The sequence below is a fragment of the Fistularia commersonii genome, chromosome 8, assembly GCF_037954325.1.
Source record: "Fistularia commersonii isolate RoL2024-O1a breed Wild chromosome 8, RoL_Fcom_v1.0, whole genome shotgun sequence".
NCBI lineage: Eukaryota > Metazoa > Chordata > Actinopteri > Syngnathiformes > Fistulariidae > Fistularia > Fistularia commersonii.
The window spans coordinates 6,825,795-6,844,538 of NC_141291.1; the positions used below are offsets into that span (position 1 = coordinate 6,825,795).

Here is an 18,744-nt window from a genome sequence, read left to right on the forward strand (position 1 = left end):
ATCAAACTCCTCATCGTTCGCTTCTTCTCGAGCTCTGCAAAAAGGCAGCTCGGAATGCCAAACGAACTACCGCTCGCATGAAGAAAGAGCTAATATCGTACTAAAACCGCGTGTCGTGTCTGTGCAGTTCTACAGGTGTTTCAGAGCGTTACTGAACTGCTCCATCCCAGAGCGAGGCTCGACGTTAAGGACGTTCTCCAGGGGGACCAAGACTCTCCGCATCGCCCGCCAAGAGCAAGAACACCAGGTGTCTGCTGCCGCCCCCTCCTCTGCCATGCCCACCCCCGACTCCATCCACGGATCCTCGCAGGGAGCCAATCACGTGACCCGGTCTCCGCAGAGGCCGGCCTCCGTAGCCTCCCGGAGCCCTTCAGCTAATATCGCTAAACCCAAATTAACTCTGGTGGCTTACTACAGGGAATAAGACCTTTTCTGGAAATTAGCAGGAAACAGTCGGAGCCACAAGCAGTGGCGCAGCTTCCAATTAGGAGGCAAATCCTCTTGATATAAGAAAAGCGCGCCGGGAGTCTTAAGTAGACAGCTGGGCGGTGATTTTCCCACAACGGGTCACAAGTGGTCCGTGAAGTCAGCAAACGGAGACTAATTTCGGTCTCACCTTGCTCACCAAAAGTGTTTTCTATCCGAAACAGGGGATGGACAGAGGGAGTAAGGCTGCAATGTCATCGCGCTGGACGTCGAAGAGCACAAAAGTCGCATGTAAGCTCGCTTACCTCGGATTAACTTTGCGCCGAGGCGGCGCTGGAGACCAAAGTGAGTCGGGTTTTCCGGCTCCTATGCACTGAACCGGGACGAGGGCACCTCGGCGCTGGAGTATAACGTCCAATGTCTACGCTTCACAAAAGGCTTGAAATGACATCGTGCCACGGGTTGAAGGCGTCACTCGTGTCGGGAAACCGAACGCTTTGGATGGACTTAAGGTTGGAGGTTGAATTCGGGTGAATTCGGGTTTGCGTCGTTTCGGTGGCGCCACATCCCGAGGATCGCGCAAAGGATGAGCGCGTGTTCGGACGGTATTAGCGTGTTAGCCGCGGACGTTGAAAAATAAGCACAACGGCACTTTACTAATTCAGAGGAGCCAGGCGGAGAGGAAGACGTGAAATTAAATTCACTGCGCCCCTGGTAATTCAATTAGAAAAAAAGAAAAAAAAAATCCACATAAATAGGTCATAGTCTCTATTTTCTTTCATCGATGAAGTCTATTTATTACATAACTGCATAATCTCCTAATCTGGGACATAATTTGGGAACATTGTGCAGAACCGCAGATTCGTCTCATTTGCTGTTTGATGCCGTTTCAGGTCGAAGAGACGCATTGTGAGGCTTCTGTCAGTGGGATCATCGGCTCTTTTCTAAATACGACGGGTCCCGTTTTTCTCTCGACCCCATTTCCACGCCGGATATGTTGGGATTTGATACGGCGCATTAGAGACCAGTCGCTGGTTAAAGGCGAAGATTTATGCAATTTACAACCGTCTGTGTTTATATCATGCCTTGGTTCACATTTTGCTGCAAACAGGCCCGCTGTGATTGACGCCGGGGACGAGGTACGAAGGACGCGGGACGGGATTCCGGCGTCTTCAGTTGTGTAGATGTTTCTTCAGCCGCTGTCTCCCTCCGATGAGTGTTGTTTGTGTTGTTCCCCTATGTGTTTCCTTTGCTTATAAATGATACAACGTCTCAAACCTCTCGCCATTTGTACATCCTCTGGAAACTTGGGCTCAGCCCCTCCCGATCTTGTTTGGCAGCGTTGATTAATCCGTTAATTATCAACACAGGCTTTTTTCGCGGGGAGAGGAGGAGATTAATGTTTCTAAATTATAGCCATCGCCGTGACAAACAAGCGGCATTTTGGAGAATTAGAATGAAATATATATTAAGTGACGGCTTCGGATGAGTAATGAGGCGACACGTCGCTCGGAACGCGTCTTTACCGAAAACCGTCAACTTCCTGGATGCCGCCTTCTGCTCGCGGGCCCTCGAACCCTCTGGAACGCTACGGATGAAGAGCTACTGTGTTTATGACGCCTCGCAGAGAATAAGACGGAAAGCGAGGACGTTTAAATAAATGGAATTTGATCAATTTATCGGCAGCTTTTGACACGGGGGCCAGGGAGAAGGCGCTCCGTCCAAACTCATTATTTTTAGCGTCGTATTCCGGGATGGAGGGTGGAGATGTTTGCCGAGATAAGGGAGGTGACGGAGCACATGACATGAATCGGTTCATTACTTTACTTTTTCCAATGGCTTTTTTGGGGGGTTTTAATGATGAATGTTTATGTAACGTCGGTACCGACAAACACCTCATCTCGCGACAAGAGGCCGTTAGTCTCTCTGCTCTTCCCTTCCCCAAGGTCATTTGTATGTCATTTACAAAATAAAATTCACAGCATCCATCTTTAAATCGGCGTTTGGTAACTCTTACCGATTGCTGCGGGTCGGAGGTGACATAACAAATATAAGATCACACTTTGTTGCTTCAAAGAAGGAAGAAGCTCCAACCTCCGTAGGACAGACGACTCTGGAAGTTGGAACGAGATGAAGAGAAGGATCGTAAGAGTCGCATCGGCTGTCTGGAAACTGGAGAACATCTCAGAAATGGGACGCTCAGTTTGAAGACCAGGGGTCTCTACGTCCACTTCCAAACCATCTCAGAGAGACTTTACACTTCACACTCTCCACTTGGGTTCCTCTCATGGACATACATGTCTTCTACCCTGCTGCAGCAAACCTTCATGCCTCTCCTCTCCGGGACAAACTTCCACCTCTCTAGATTTCCCTCCATCTGCGCTTACCGGAGGTCACGGTGTCATCCGCAAACACCGGAGTCCATGAAGGGAATATTCTTTTGCATTCAAGGACTCGAGGTTTCAAGGCTTTTATTGTTGTTCCACAGAGTCCAACGAAATGTAGAGATAGCAGCTCTCAGGTGGAATGGGATAAAAAACAGACACAAACAACCTTAAAGGGCAGGACACAACAATATAGCAATAGCAGCATCTCTGGGTTCGAGATATAAGACGGATAAAAAGTAAAAGTAAAGAAGTAACAAAGTGAAAGCGGCACTGTACTGTATGTAAGGTTCAAGAGTTCAGGGTTGCGCCGAATTTTTGGGATGACCGAAAAAACTGTTTTTCAATCTTTTTTCGCATTATTGTCATAAACCGCAAGCTTGATGGCAATAGTTGGAGTAGGTGTTGGATGGAGTGGGCTCTCTTGAGGCAACGCGTGTTATAGATGTCCTCAAGCAATGGGACAGGATGGCCGATCATTTTTTGAACCGCAGTGAGAGTCCACGGCTCAGAGCAGACGCAGCGATAGACAGCGCAGCGATACAAGGACATAAGCAACTTCTTGTTGAGCTTGGTCCTCCTAAGTATCCTTAGGAAATGGTGTGCCTTCTTCAGCAGTGGCGCAGTGTTAGAGGATTGGCTGAATGTCCGATTTCAGCTCCCTCGTCTTTGCGATATTACTCAGTTCTTGAATATTCCTAAGTATTGAAGGAGATCAGCCCAAGTTCAGACATGACAGGTTTTGTTTGCGTTGTTTATCCCGTCTTCTGTCCATGATCCAATGGCCCGTTGTGGGATCCGATGGACGCTCAGCTTATTGTCTTATTTAAACGTTGGACCGCCGTCACATGCTGAATCGTAAATGAATCAAATCAGCGTCTCACTGACGGAGACGCTTGGCATGCCGCTGTCATTTCAGATGCTCGGAAAGCACGATTCCAAAGGAGAAGTCGGCGTTGCCTTCACACCCGGCACCAAGAACTATCAACTTCTCCTTATGCAATCTAACGATCAGTCGGATGAGATCGATCGACCAATTTGCACTAATGTCCTTGTGAAGCTTCTAAAACATGCGGCGAAGCAGAGAAACCTCTTCGTTCTTAAGAATCCGGCTGCGTTACAATGAAACTGATCACCTGTGCCTCAGTTGTTGAACTAGGCTACGACGTAAAGCTAAGCTTCACGGCCAGTCCTTGGCTGAGGATGTCCTCGGTCCGGGGCGTATCCTGGTTACAAGTCCATTACCCATAATTTTATTATGAACGTCTTAATAGAACGAGTCGGTGAGCTGACAAATTCATCGTCAGAAAAGGGATTTATTTTCAGTCGCTGGTTGTGCAGCATATTGGGTAGTGCAACATTATTGGATTGCAGTTGCTTTCTTTCACTTCTGTTGTTATTTGGAAACTTTTTACCCTTCATCATAACTCCCTTTCTGTCTTTTTTTTTTATTTTTATTTTATTTTACCGCACATTAGTAATGTCCTGTTGCCTTTCCGATTTAAATCGAAGACGTGCTGTAAGGATTTGGTCGGACGGCCCGGCGACGCAGCGGGTGGCATCTCGACTTCACAGCAAGAAGTCACAACCTGCAAGAGTGGAGACGCTACTTTGTCCAGACGTGTAAATGGTTGGACGTCTCTGTAAGCTGCCCTGTGATTGGCCCACGGTGAACCCCCGCCTCTCGCCCAATCACGGCTGGAATAGGTTGCGACCCCCTTTTGACTCCGTAGGAAGGATGGAGATGATGAGTGAATGAACTCATGACGATGTTTGTGTGTTTGTGATCCTGAGCTGAGAGGAAGTGTCACAGATTTTATCCGACTCTTCTGTTTTTCGTACAAACGCCGTCCTGTCAGAAACCCGAGGCCGTGGCGTATCCAGGCACGTTTGGTGATGATCCATCTTTGGTATTTTCTCAGGGACAAAAACAAGAGGAAAAAGTTAATCCTCAAGTTAATCCTTCCAATAAGATTTCGGACAGGAGAACAGTTTTGCTCCGGCAGCTTTGGCCGAAGGTTAAATCGCGACGAAACAAACAAGCAACATCTGCAGAACAGCTGCTCGTCTTCGGAGCAAACGGGCCTCGTTTCCAACGGGCGTTCGGGTACGAACAGCGGACGCCGATCTCCGACGGTTGTTTCCTTTCCCCGAACCGACGCCCCCGCCGTCCAACGGGAGGATTTCTGTTTCTCGTCTCTCCTGGTTTGACCCGGCGGGCTCGGTGTTTATCTCTCACCTCCGCGGCGTGATCATCGGCGCATCGCACACTTCATTGCCTCCCACTCGTTCACCTGCCCCGCACCTGTCGCTCCTTCGCTCTCGCCCAGCGCCCGTCCAATGTGTGACCTCCCCCGTCCCGCTGCTCGCTCCGACGCTCGCGGCCTATCGACGAGCGGGAGAAACGTCCCGCGGTGATTTTAAGAAGACGTATCCGGGGCCGACCTGGCCGCGTTAAATCGGATCAGGAACGAGGTAATCCAACGGCGTTTGTTGTTTCCTCCGTCAAACTCGCAGGCTTAACTTCATCTTTGGATTTATTTATCAGGCATGTCGTAAAACCTTCCTTGTTTGTGGAAAGTCATTGACGGATAGGATCCGATAAAAACAGAACTCAAGTACTCGAATCAAACAATAAGTCCGAAAGTTGACAGAAAGTCAATAACCTTTGTGTTGGATTAAAGTCCAAGTCCAAGCATTAAAGATGAGTGCCGGGTTGAACGGCGCAGCGCTTGCTGCTCCTTCGGCATCACAGCGCCAAGGACCCGCTTCGATACCGACGAGGGGACCTTTTTGTGTTTGAGTTTAAAAAAAAAAAGGGAAAATTGCCCTGAATGAGTGAGTGAATGGTTGTCTGTCGGTACACGTGGCCCATTGACGATGGATGGATGGATGGATGGATGGTCGGTCCTCATTGACCCTCAGGGGTCAAATCAGATCCAAGTCTGGGTTCTGCACTCATGTGTTCGACGGTCAGATTTTACGCATGTGGCTCCAAATCCAGCAGGTCTGGACCACACTCTTTAAGATCTTCGAAAACCCGCCATTCAACCAGGCGTGAGCGCTTGGAGACGGTGGCGAGGAAACACCGCCTTCTACCTGGGAAGGAACTTTGGACCAGATCGCAGCTCAGTGTGGGCGGGTAAAAAAGAAAGCTGTAAAGCAGAAATGCGGCAGAGACTAAGGGGCTGTGAGGCACCGATGACCGTTACCAGTCATACCGTTGGTGCTAAAAGCTTCATGCTAATAGCTGGCATGTTGAGAAATGGATGCCTGAAGAGGTGCTGCGGCAGATCAAGCCATGCCCGCCGGCAACCCGGGAAATGAGAGAGCCTGAGGGTTCTGGTGATGATGTGAGGCTTCCAACAGGAGGCGTCATCGGTTGGGAAGCTGTCGGAGTGAGTGACCGGACAGCAAGCCGGTCGGACACTTTGTTGGTCCTACCAGGCCGATCCGGCTCTGAGGCAGGAGCAACATGGAACCGTGTTTGCATAGGATGCTTCTGGACCAAAACTCACAAACACCTGATTTTTAATTTCATATATACCATGTTTGGATAAGACTCAAGTTTAACATACTTAGGGAGTACGGTTAAAAAAAATGCCCTCAGGAGGTCCCTGGAAAAGTACACATCACCTATTTCCAACGGGATGTTGGTCCAAATGCAGCTACAGTGGATTCAACATAAGAGTATCTACTCTAAAGATAAGATTAAGCCATTGTCTAAAAGCAAAGGCTGAAAAAAATACAAATGAACAAATTTCAGCCGGGAAAAACAATACAATCAAACTGAGGAGAGTAAACACAGACTTTGGACAGAAACAAAATGCAACGCAGGGAAGGTGGAAGGTGATTACATACAAACAGGAAGTGACCGAGCTGCGAAGGAAACCCACAGATGAGCTTCTACGGCACGTTAGTGAATCCTGGCGGTCAGAAGGAGAGGAAGGTTTGACGAAAACAAGATCCGGGGCCCGGATATATGCAGAAGACTGAGCCATGTAGCCGGTAGCTAGCAAGCCTGCCATTTGCACAAACACTAAAATGGAATGGAATTCCACAGAACGGAATATGAATAAAAACAACGCTTCAGCTTATCAGTTCAAACACGTTCGGTTCATATCAGCACCCACGAATTCCACAAGTCCGATTAAACAAAAACAACCGTTGGCGCCGAAAGGCCTCCGAAAGAAGGAGGCGAAAGACGTCAAGTCATCTTTGTGCCTATTTACCTGCATCCCCAGATGGGCCGGATAAATCCACATGGACATCTTTGATGGCACTCAGCTGAAAACCTCTCGGCGCTGTGGATTTTCACGGGCCCGTATCACCTTCAAAAGGGCAGCAGAGTGAAGAGGTGATTTCCTGGCCGAGACGAGTCTTTGATAATGTTTGTGCCTCCGCGCAGACGTCAGGTTATGTAATGTCCTCGAGCGAAGGCGCTCTTTTGATTAGCCTCAGAAGAGCTTCCCTGTCCGCCGCAGTGCAGCCGGCGTACCAGCAGAGGTGCCTTCGGGGAGTACGCTTTCAAATGTGCTGTATCGGAATGACACATCTGCAGCCTCTGGGACAACTTAGCTCTTCTCAACATCCTCAGAAAGCACACCAAACCTCTGCGCCGTAACGGTCCATTTGAGGTGCTGGGATTTGCGCGCGTCTTGAAAGTCAAAGATGGTTATGTTCTCCGCGAGACTTGAGGTGACTCGCGAAAGGCAGCGATTTCCTCTCGGTGCGTGCGTTAAACGGGATGACGAGTATTTTTTGGGGGGATGTGAGCGCCAGGTCCTCAGCGGAGGAGCACTCTGGCGGTCGGCACACCTCGCCGTTTCCCGCAGAAACATCAAAAACCAGCAGACAAGCGTTTGCATTAGTCAGTTAGATTTTTTTCTTATGAAGATGTAGCTGGAGATGCCGTCATACATTGGTAAAGGTACTTTTTCAAGGTCATATTCTATGAGCCAACAGCCTCCGATTTGAACAAACGGGACCGGAAACTTGTAAGAGCCCCTTTTGTCAGTGTGGGAACCTTCGGCAGCTTCCGGCATCCTTTCGGGGCGAAGCTATTTCTGCCCACATCCAGGCAGCCGAGGAACCAGGGACCTCCGATCCTTGAACCAGCCAAGCTACGACTACAAGGCAGGCTCTTCTCAAGGTTTCAAAAGAACTCGTAGACACTCTGCGATTGGTGGAACTCATGAGCCACGCCCATTTCTAGACACTTCTTGCAGATTGTGGAGTTAAAAAGTAGTTTAAAAACTGGTCAGATGTTTTCTTGGGACAAATAAACAGTAACATTTGGGCTATTCTGGCCCGCTAGGCTCGCAGAGGAGTTAGCTAACAGCTATTAAGGCAGTGCAGGGAGAAGATAGAAACACTTCAACCACCTGATGGTCCGGCTTCCACCTCCACGGTGTTCACCTCGTCTTCCTCTTCTTCTTCTTCTTCTTCTTCTTCTCTGGTCTGGAGTGTGGAGCTGAAGGTCCATGTCGCAGATGATTGGATACATCGGTCCCTTCCGTGGTCCCTCATGGTTCCCCTGGAGGAGGCTACTACCTGGAACTTCTCCGTCCGTGATATTTTGCATCTGCAGTGTAAGCGGAGCGGCAGAAGGCCGATCAAGGTTGGCCGCGGCTTTTTATTCATTTCTATCCCCGAAGCTTCAAGTTTTAATTGGGGTTGTAATGAATATGTAAAGCCGCCAGTAATCACATCATGTCATTGAATGCTTGGCGTGAGTGTGGCCGACCCGCTCGCCGTCACAGGCTGAACATCAGACGGTTTCCCGCCGCCGATGACTGGAGGACAAACCTTGGAAAAGACCGGGGTTTATATGAACTCGCTGCCTCCGCCGGACGTTGGAGTCTAATTTCCGCGCAGAGACCTGGCCATCACCATCGCCAACACCGTGGTGAGGCCAACCACAACTGTGAGAAGCCCGGGTGTGGTCCTAGACAACCAACTGTCATTCTCAGGGAGCGTCGCAGCGGTCGCACATTCCTGCAGATTCCTCCACTACAACATCAGGAAGATTTGCAGATTCCTCACAGAGGATACAGCGCAGATACTCATCTAGGCTCTGGTCATCTCTCGTCTGGACTACCGCACCTCCCTCCTTGCCGGTGACCCGGCGTTGACCACCGGGCCTCTGGAGCTTTTTCAGAAAGCGGCAGCCGGCCTGGTGTTCAATCGTCCCAAATTCTCCCTCACAACTCCCCTTCTTACGTCCCCACACTGGCTCCCGGTAGCCGCCCGCATCAAGTTCAAGTCCCTGGTGCTCGAGTACCGGGTGGTGAATGGGACGGCCCCGTCTTATCTCCAGGTTTTGGTCGAGCCACATCTCCCTACCCGTCCCCTTCGATCTGCCACCTCTGGGCGACCGTCCACCCCGTCACCCAGAACACCGGCTGCCGATCGAACCGGTCTCGGCTCTTCTAGGTCTTCTAGGATCGCTCCTCAGTGGTGGAACGAACTCCCGAAAAAGGTCAGAACAGCAGGGTGGCTGCCTATCTTTCGCTGAAAACATACCTCTTCACCAAGAGGTATGTTTTCCAAGAGGTATGAAAAACAAAACAAAAAAACACGATGAAATGAATGTATTTATGTATATGGTTCTGAAATGGCTATTTGGTCGAGTGGTCACTTCTGACTTCCGACCGCTGGTACTTCAGTAACTATATTGCACTTTTTGTAAGTCGCTTTGGATAAAAGCGTCTGCCAAATGACTGTAATGTAATGTAATGTAATGTAATTTGTGTCTTCTTGCCTGTTTCGGTCTGCTCGGGTCGCCGTGCACGTGCCGGTCTTTGAATACATTTGTGCCATAAACACATTCATGCACGTTAATTCTCTCAACCCGTGTTTGTCACCAGTCTTCAGATGAACCGGCGGCCCTGGAAGACGGCCAAAGGTTTGTCGAGCGCAGAGACCGCTTGACGCACTAAGTGATGTAATCGCAAGTTGCACACACACACACGCACACACGCATAAAGGTACGAATCGGGCGCACATGCCGCACGAGCACGGCCATGTGACGCTTGTTTATACATCATCATCCCTCCCCGTCCGCTCGCTCCTCCGCCTCGGTCTTCATCACACCGGTGTCGTCTCATGGAAAACACTCTGCTCCGGCGCCTCCCGGCCCCTCGGGCTTCTGCCTGAATGGATCTCCTTCCCGCCCTTTGCCCCATCTGTGTTTTCTTTTTTCGGCAGAGACGATCCGGAGGGTTGTGACACACCGTGAATACAGAAGAAACCGCTAAGGAAACCGTAATGAAATGAGACAACGCGCCAGTTTGTTGCGTATCCGCGGACCTCCGTGACGGGGCGACCTCGGCCGAACCTCTTCATTTACGCCGAGTCCGATCATTGTTCCGGGTCGGTTCTCCGGATTTCCGTTTGTGAGCTGAGCCCTCCCGGAGTCTCCCTGCTGGCTGTATGTTCATGTGCTTCTGCAGCTCCTACAGTCCATAATAAGTGAGGGAGGTTTCACGGTCAGAGTTTGGATGATGGACGGTTGACGGTGGATGATTCAGACAAACTCCATCCACGGAAGGTCAGCGTGGACTATAAATCCCTCTGAAAGGACCGTTTCTCATTCATTCATTCATTCATCCACTCATTATCCGCGGCGCCTATCCTCCAGTCAGGGTCGCGGGGCTGCAACTTACCCCGGCTGTGATTGGGCGAGAGGCGGGGTTCACCCTGGACCCGTCCGTCACCGGGAGAAATACGACCGTTCGCCCTATCGTTCACACCTTCGGGTCTCCGATGAACCTCCTGCGTGTTTGCGCACTGCGGGAGGAACCCGGAGAACCCTGAGGTCGGAGCCCGGGCTCCCCGGCTGCGAGGAGTCCTCGGGCAGGACGCCGAAGTCGCTCCCGACGGTCCGCTCAGCGCCTCGGGTGTGAGCCAGCGTGAATGGGCGAATGTAATCCAGTGGGATTTAAGTGGAGTGGGGTTTCGCCGGGAGCTGGTCTTTGCAGGTACGGCCTTCTTCCGGCTCAGGGCGGTGGAACGGCGTCCCTCCCGCTGACTTCGGAGATCCATCAAATTAGGTTTGTGGGAACTAACAGGAAATCACGTCCCGTCCCGTTGATGATCTGGAGCGGATGGATCTTCTCTGTGGCACTTCTCCGTAAGCAGCTGTGACAGCTTTCCCTAGAAGCACTTAAACGACAGCTATCTCATGGATGTTTTTATTCAGATCATCATTCAACAAACCAAAAAAAAAAAAAAAAAAAACAAAAACAAAAGTAACTTTTCCTATCGAGTTTTAAAAACCCCATCTGACAAAGACCAGGTCCTCCTCGCGTCCCGCTCGCCGTCCCCCGGCAGTGATGTCAGACGGTGCCATCGCTAGGAATGAGAAGGTCAGCCTCTCATCCTGTCTTCACATCTCCTTTTTGGAGACCAAAGTTCATCCGTCTTCTTCTAACCCACATCCAATCATCTGCCTCCATCTACCTCCCTGTCCATAAACCTCCTCTCTGGTCTTCCTTGGGACCTCCCGCCCAACCTCAGCGTCCTTCTACCCGGATCTTCACTTTTTTGGTGTTCTCCTGCAGCCCGGTTGCAGCTGGGATGTGCTCCCGCCCCCTGGCAACTGCAGGATAAGTAGTATCCATTATGAGTGAACAAATCATATCCGCGCATTTATTCCGACCCGTCCCGCTGGAGGGACAGGACGAGGCCGGAGGCTTCAATTAACCTCCGTCGTGTTTCTGGATCGAACCGGCGTATCTGATTTCCGCGCAGGCTCTCGGGAATATTCGCGGGAACATTTGATACGTTCAGCTGTGACGACCCGCGGGCTGCCCGCGGTGTCGAAGTCCCCGCCGCAGAATCCACGATCAGGAATCCATACCCGACATCAGGAATGAAGTCACGCGGGCGTCCGAAGCTCCGGGTGTCCGAGACGAGAACCCATAATTGCTGCGCGCGGCGGTGGATTTTCCATAAATCCATATTTCACCGCACCGTGAAACAATAGAAACATCTATTTGAAGAGAAAATCAATCATTGTGATTTTATGAAAAAATACGCAGCCAAAACATGTGAGGCGGATTTTTCCCCGACCGGCCCAGAGGCGTGCACGTGTCCGCCGAAGCCTCGGCGAAGGTCGCACCTCATGCATCTGCACCTCCCTGAGGAGGATACTCGGACCTACTGGTCGACTGGACCCGAAACCCTGATACAAATTTAAACGTGAGGCGGAATTTATGGACAAAATTCAGCAATAGGGTTCCTCCAGGCTCCTCCAACCTCGAGAGCCTCCATTGTTCAGACGCGTGGATGAGAAGGCGAGCTGGGATCGGCTCCGGCGGCCCCACAACCCTGAGCGCAGGATGAGCGGAGAAGATAATGGACGGATGAATTTTTCAACCAGAACAGACATCGACCGATACGAGATGTTCTATCCTTCCTCTCGTCTCATATGGACATCATCTTTCACTGCCCGTCCACCATCTTGATTCTCCATGAGTGGGTCGATTCTGATGGGCCTCAGGAGGCCAGATGGAGAGCCATCTGCCGCTGCTTTAAACAGCTGCTACACACACACACACACACACACACACATAGAGTGTACTGTCTATCTGCATGATAGGAAATGTGTGGAAGGTGGAGGTGAAAGCGGCAAAGGTGTCAGGAGGCAGAGCTGGAGGGAGCGGAGATGAAGATGTGAAGGTTCCTCTTCGGGTTTGAGGAGGATGGAGAGCACATGGTAGATGTTCTGGACACTGAGATGGGTTGGACGTGCACAGATAAGGGATGGTGGAGGTCTGGGTAGAAGGATGCTGTGGTTGGAGGTCTGACCGGATGGATGGAGGGAAGGAGGACAGGAAGTGAGTTGGTGAGGGAGGAGGCTTTGAGAGAACATCTCAAAGGAAAAGAAGAATACACGTGTTTGGTGTGTGTGTGTGTGTGTGAGTGTGTGTCTACTGAGGAAATGGTGTTGTGCGTCCTTGGTCAGTCAGCGTTAATCTAGGTTGGTTGCCGTGAGCGGATCCAGCTGTTACCCGGAGCCCATCATAAATCTGGGGCTCCGCTAACCGGGGATTTGCCCCCTTTAGTGGCGGGGGGCGGCGGGGGGGCAGTAAGATAAACACTGCGACAGAGGAAGGCGGCGACGTCGATCGTGGCAAGGTTACCATGACGACGCACCGAATGCCGGGTCATCGAGCGGCAGCGGGCCGTGGATCCGGACCTCCGAGGGCCTCCGGCTTCTCGGCCAGGTGTTACGTGTTAGCCTAGCATGACGCCGCGGGCGGGAAACGGGTCCCAACGTCCCCCGTTCGGGTTGTATAATTGTTCCCCGCGTGTCTCATATCTCCCTAATTAATGGCATTTCTCATGTAAATTCACTATGAAATTACTTGGTCTTTTCTGTTCACGTGTCTCTGAGCAACCCTGCTTCTCCACGATAAGAAAACCCACCACCCCCCTGCCTCCCTCCTCCTCTCTCTTTCCTTTCTTGCGTCCTTGCTCGCTCACTCCAACTCCCCGGGGAACAAGGACATTTAATGACTGAACCAGAAAACAGTTCAGTAGTAAAATGCATTTCATTTACAGTGATCTGGTTCAAGGTGACACAGCGGCTGAACGTTCGGCCTCGACACGGACGCCTTAAACACCGAACACGGACGATAAGTATTCAGAGGAAGGAACTTTCAGATACGTTTCACTGACGCTCAGCCGGATGTGTGAATAGAAGAGGACGCTGTAAATCCCCGGGTATACTCCGTTCAATCCTACATCGTTTTGTGCGTCCGGGGTTTCCGGAGCCTGTGATCGGCCAAAGGTCCGGGTCTTGGACTCCCTCTAAAGTGCGTGAGGAAAGTATCTCGGAAGGTTGTGTGTGGACACGAGGGAAAGTCAAACGGCACGGAAGTTGTCGAGAGCGGAGAAGGTCAGTGATTGAACAAGGAAGGTGGACGTCTCCTGGAAGTCCCTGCTTATTAGCGCGGTCTAATCCTGCAGGTACTAAGCCTGGGTGCAAAGTGCTGACTCAGGTGTTCCCCTGACCTTCTCTGAGCTCCTACACACACTCTGGAGGCCGACGAGTGCCAAACCGCAGCCAGACCTCCCCCGGAGCCGCCGCCGCCGTGTGTGTGTGCGTGTGTGTGTGTGTGTGTCCCATACTTCTTTTTGCACAGTCAAAGGACACGTCAAAGGATTCAGGATGACAAGAAGGTTCCTCTTGGAGATGCTCTCTTATCTGCCTCTTATCTAACCCTCTTCTCCTCCACCAACTCACTTCCTGTCCTCCTTCCCTCCATCCATGAACCGCTTCAGTGGTCTTCTTCCAGACCTCCAACCTGAGCATCCTTCTATCCAGACCTCCACCATCCCTCCTCTGTGCACGTCCAACCCATCTCAGTGTGACTTTATCTCCAGAACATCTACCACGCGCTCTCCATCCTCCTCACACCCGAAGAGGAACCTTCACATCTTCATCTCTGCTCCCTCCAGCTCTGTCTTCTCCTCAGTGTCTCCAAATCAAAAACCACGGCTTCTTCTTCTCACCTCCATCTTCTCCATCTTGCCTTCCATTCCCTCTCAAAACTTTTCCACAGCCGTTCGGTCCCGCAGGCACGCTCTCCTCCTCGTCTCCACCTTCTCCACCGCTCTGGACTATTTATCCCGAGCGCTTAAACTCCTAGACCTTCTCCATCTCCGCTCCCTTGTAGCTTCACCGTCCCACTTCTTCCTCTCATTCCCCCACTTGCCTTCAGTAATCTTCTCCTCTCCGGGACATGGAGATGTTGATCTCTCCACGTTCCACCCCCTCCTCCCTGCTGGGGTTGCCTTCCTCTATCGCGCGATATCCAGGACGTTTATCCGTATGCTGCGGATGTCTGGATGATCTTCACCCTTTCTGTACCTCCAGGCAGAGATTACTGAACATATAGAAGGAGAACTGGAGAACTTTGCAGAATTTTTAAACCAGGAGCGCTCTTGGAGAACCACGAGCAGGTGCATTCATCATCTTCAGAGAGCACGTGTCAGGTTGAGCATTATTTGAATTTATAAAACACGGGGATGCACTCGGGGTCAGCGATGCATCCATCCATCTTTGGTTGGAGCACACACACACACACACACACACACACACACACACACACACACACACACACACATATGGGAGAAGTTCAGCCTGACTATGAATGACTCAAAGTTGGAGCTGAAATACAATTAATTGGCCTTTCATTTACCTGTTAACAGATTTATCAATCAATTTTCCCAATAATTCAATCGATTTTTCTTCTGCCGTTAGCTTCCGGGGAACCCCCTCTTTTTATTTTCTGTTTATTTATCTGTTTATCTTTGTAGTTACTGCTAACAGCTAAGACAATTTATATTTCATTATATTTCTTATTCTTCCTCCTTTCCACTATTATCTATTACTGTTATGTTTTTACTTGAAACTCTGGCACAACAATTTCCTTCGGGATTAATAAAGTTGTTCTCATCACATTTCTCATCTCATCCTGCGTCTTGACAAGCACTTTGGTATTTTGGGATGATTTCCTGCACCGTTTAATCTGCAGATTGGATTATTTTTATCGTTATCATTATTTATGTATTTGTTTAGTTATTTTGTACGCCGATGTGTGCCACATGTATGATCTGCGCACTGTGTGTCATGTGTGTGCCGCTTGACACCTGCATTTTCGTCGGGATCAATAACGTATCTCTACTCTACTTCTTCTCTTGTTTTTATTCATTCACTAATGTTCCATCGATATTCAAACTGTCGCTTTAAATAAATCCAGTGATTTCTCAACACCTCAGCCGCAATTGTTACCGTCCAACTCCACTCAGGCTTGCTCACGTCCCGTCGAGACGGAATTTGTTTATAAAGATTTTATTTCACCGCCGCCAAATCACCAAAAACGCGACTACTCGTGACCAAAGTGTTCCGGCTCACACGCGATCCCATTTGGGTGCGTGACGATGACTGACTGATGGCACGGCAGAGGCTGCTGCATCCTCTCCATCTCCACGCCTCATCAGTCCACCTTTCCCTGAAAAATCTCCCGTCCCTCCCTCTCTTCCGCCCCCCCGCCGCCGCTTCCTCCCATGTTCTCACCCGACTCTCTCCCCTGTCTGAAATGACTAATTGGGGACCCGAGCTGAAGCGAGAGGCCCCGCAGCTTCGTCGAGAAGCAGAAGCAACACCTCCTTGTGGGTGAAGCCTCACGCCGCCACCAGGCTTCAGCCCACAGAACGGAGGACCGCAAGGCTCCAGGATGTTCGGGATGTATTCCTGCACGAGTATTGATTTCGTGGCTGCAGAAAAATAATGGACTTACTAAATAATATCACACTTGATAACAACAGACTCGATCCTCTTGTACATTTTCTAAAAGACCTGCGGGCGGTTGGACGGCAGGAACACGCCGCTCACAAACTTAATCGCAGTTCGTCGCTCCATACTTACATGTGTTATCATATTTCATTTCACTGTGCAATATTCAGAACTGTGCAATATTTCATTTCATAACAGCTACACTACAATTTTTCCTTTTATCATACTATTGTGCACTCCTTACCTCACTTGTTACTAAGACACTTATAGTTTTATCACTTGTTTACTAAGACACTGTATAGTTTCACTGAGACACTTTATAGTTTATTTTTATTTCTAATTCTGCCTTTTTCTTTCTATTATTTATTACTGTTATATTTTCTGTAACTCGGCACAACAATTTCCTTCGGGATTAATAAAGTTGTTCTTATCTTATCTTATCTTATCTTATTATCACACTAAGGTTAAATCTAATGTCGTCCGATCAAAGTCTGTGAATTCAAAATAACTAAAACAGTAGGCGATGAATGTCTTTTCATGTTTTCTGTTGATCGGAATTATGAATAATTGGGTTTAAAACATGAAATAAGAGGAGAAGAATTTGGGGGTAATGCAAGGAAGAATCATATTTATGAGCAAGTCTGTTCTCGCATACCAGGAGTTTACATTGAAACCTCCTATTGACACAGAACTCAATAATACACAACACAACAACACGCAATCGAGTAATACATTATACGATAATACACAATGCAACAATTTGCAGTCCAATAATACACGATAAAAAAAAACAACAACAGAGTAAAAGAATAGTACACTATTAAATATGTTTTTATATAGATGTCAATATTATATATAGATATAAAATTATAAAGCTATGTATATGAATATATATATATATATATCTGTATATATTCACATAATTGCATTGTAAAATGAATAGTGTTTGTATAGATGTATCATGTATCATGTACAGCAGGGATATATATCAGTGTGTGTATTCAGTATGTTCTTTTTATATATTAAGTATGTCTACTATCTACATTTCAGACTAGTTTGTTGCTCATTTTAGATTAGATTAGATTAGATTAGATTAGATTAGATTAGATTAGATAAATTTAGATTGTTTCGATCAGTTTCGATCAGTTTTGATTTGTTTAGATTCGTTTCAATTTGTTACGATTCGATTCGATTCAACTCGATTCAATCCTTTAGAACTCGACTGTCCCAATTCTGTTACCCAAGTTCAAGCTCTTATCCATAACCCTTATGTTGAACCTGACTCTCCAACCAAAGGTGCGACAACCTTGGCGAGCAAATCCAAGACAATGTGGAGGAGGGTCCAATTTCAGAAGCTCTCTCTCATACGATTGTTAAAATAAATGATTTTGAGTCACATCGTGATGATGGTTGCCAATCTAGCAAAAGAAGTCTAAACTTTGTGCAAGTACCATTGGGGTCCCATATTTAACAGAGCCCTAACCCTAACCTAACCTAACCTAACCTAACCTAACCTAACCTAACCTAACCTAACCTAACCTAACCTAACCTAACCCTAGCTTAAGCCAAAACACTAACACAAACACAGATCCGAACTCTCCAACCATAGAATGTACACGTTTGCCAATGATGCCGCTGGAAAGCCCCCCTAGAACATATGGGGTAGTTTCAATTTGCATCGCTGTATCTCATACTGTTCTCCAAATTAATTATTTTGAGTATTGCCACTTTGGTGATGGTGTTTATAAAACCCTTACCTAACCATAAACCTAGTGATCATGACATTTATTTATTTTTCGTTAAATCATTCAAACCTAGTATAAATCATCTGGTTTATGAATCCTACATTTGTTGCTGGGACTAATGAAGAGCCCGCATTTACCAGTGCCCTAATGCTAGCGGTAGCTTCAGCCAAAACCATAACCCTAACCGTAGCTCGAGCAAAATCCCTAACCCAAATGCTAACCCTAACCCTAATCGTAGCTTCAGCCAAAACCCTATCCATAGCTTGAGCCAAATCCCTAACCCTAACCCAAATGCTAACACTAACCCTAACCGTAGGTTCAGCCAAAACCCTAACCGTAAACCTAATGCAAATGCTAACCCTAATCCTAAAGCTAACCCTAACGCTAATGCCAATGCTAACCCTAACCCTGGCTCCAGCCTTAACCCTATCTGTCCTTACACAGCGGTAACGTTTTGATTCAATCTGGTGCAGCAAAAGCTCTGCTCTGCTGGTCTTTGTATGCCTTTGCACTGCCTTTCTTCCGTTTTCAAGATGAAAACCAGGCACTGTTGCTTTTTCGCATCCGATAGGGGATTTAATTTTATAAAGACATAATATCCTTTTGAGCAAAAATCAGATAAAAGCAAGGGGGGGGGACCAAAAAGCAGACGCTAACCAGCGCTGTGAACAGAAATCAGACGATTCAACGCTTCCAGTCTTTGTATCGGGGAAAATTTTGTCACAAATATACAGCCGGGCTCGCCCACATCCTGCAAACCAAAACAGACGGGATAATGCCGATGACAAGGAGAAAAATGGCAAAATTCACGAGATATTATTGAGATTGTGGTGCTTCCGTTGAACAATTGCTTTTGTCTTTACTCCCAGATTTTACAGAC

The 18,744-nt window shown here is 48.6% G+C and overlaps 1 protein-coding gene across 1 annotated transcript in view; it reads left to right on the forward strand.

Annotated features, from left to right (window-relative positions):
- tmtopsb (teleost multiple tissue opsin b) overlaps window positions 1-445 on the forward strand; it is a 29,327-nt gene extending 28,882 nt beyond the window's left edge. Inside the window, exon 4 of the mRNA XM_086150816.1 lies at window positions 128-445. Coding sequence (XP_086006942.1) covers window positions 128-424 — 297 coding nt within the window. The 3' untranslated portion in view covers window positions 425-445. The remainder of the gene's footprint in view (window positions 1-127) is intronic.
- Window positions 446-18,744: the final 18,299 nt, after the last annotated feature.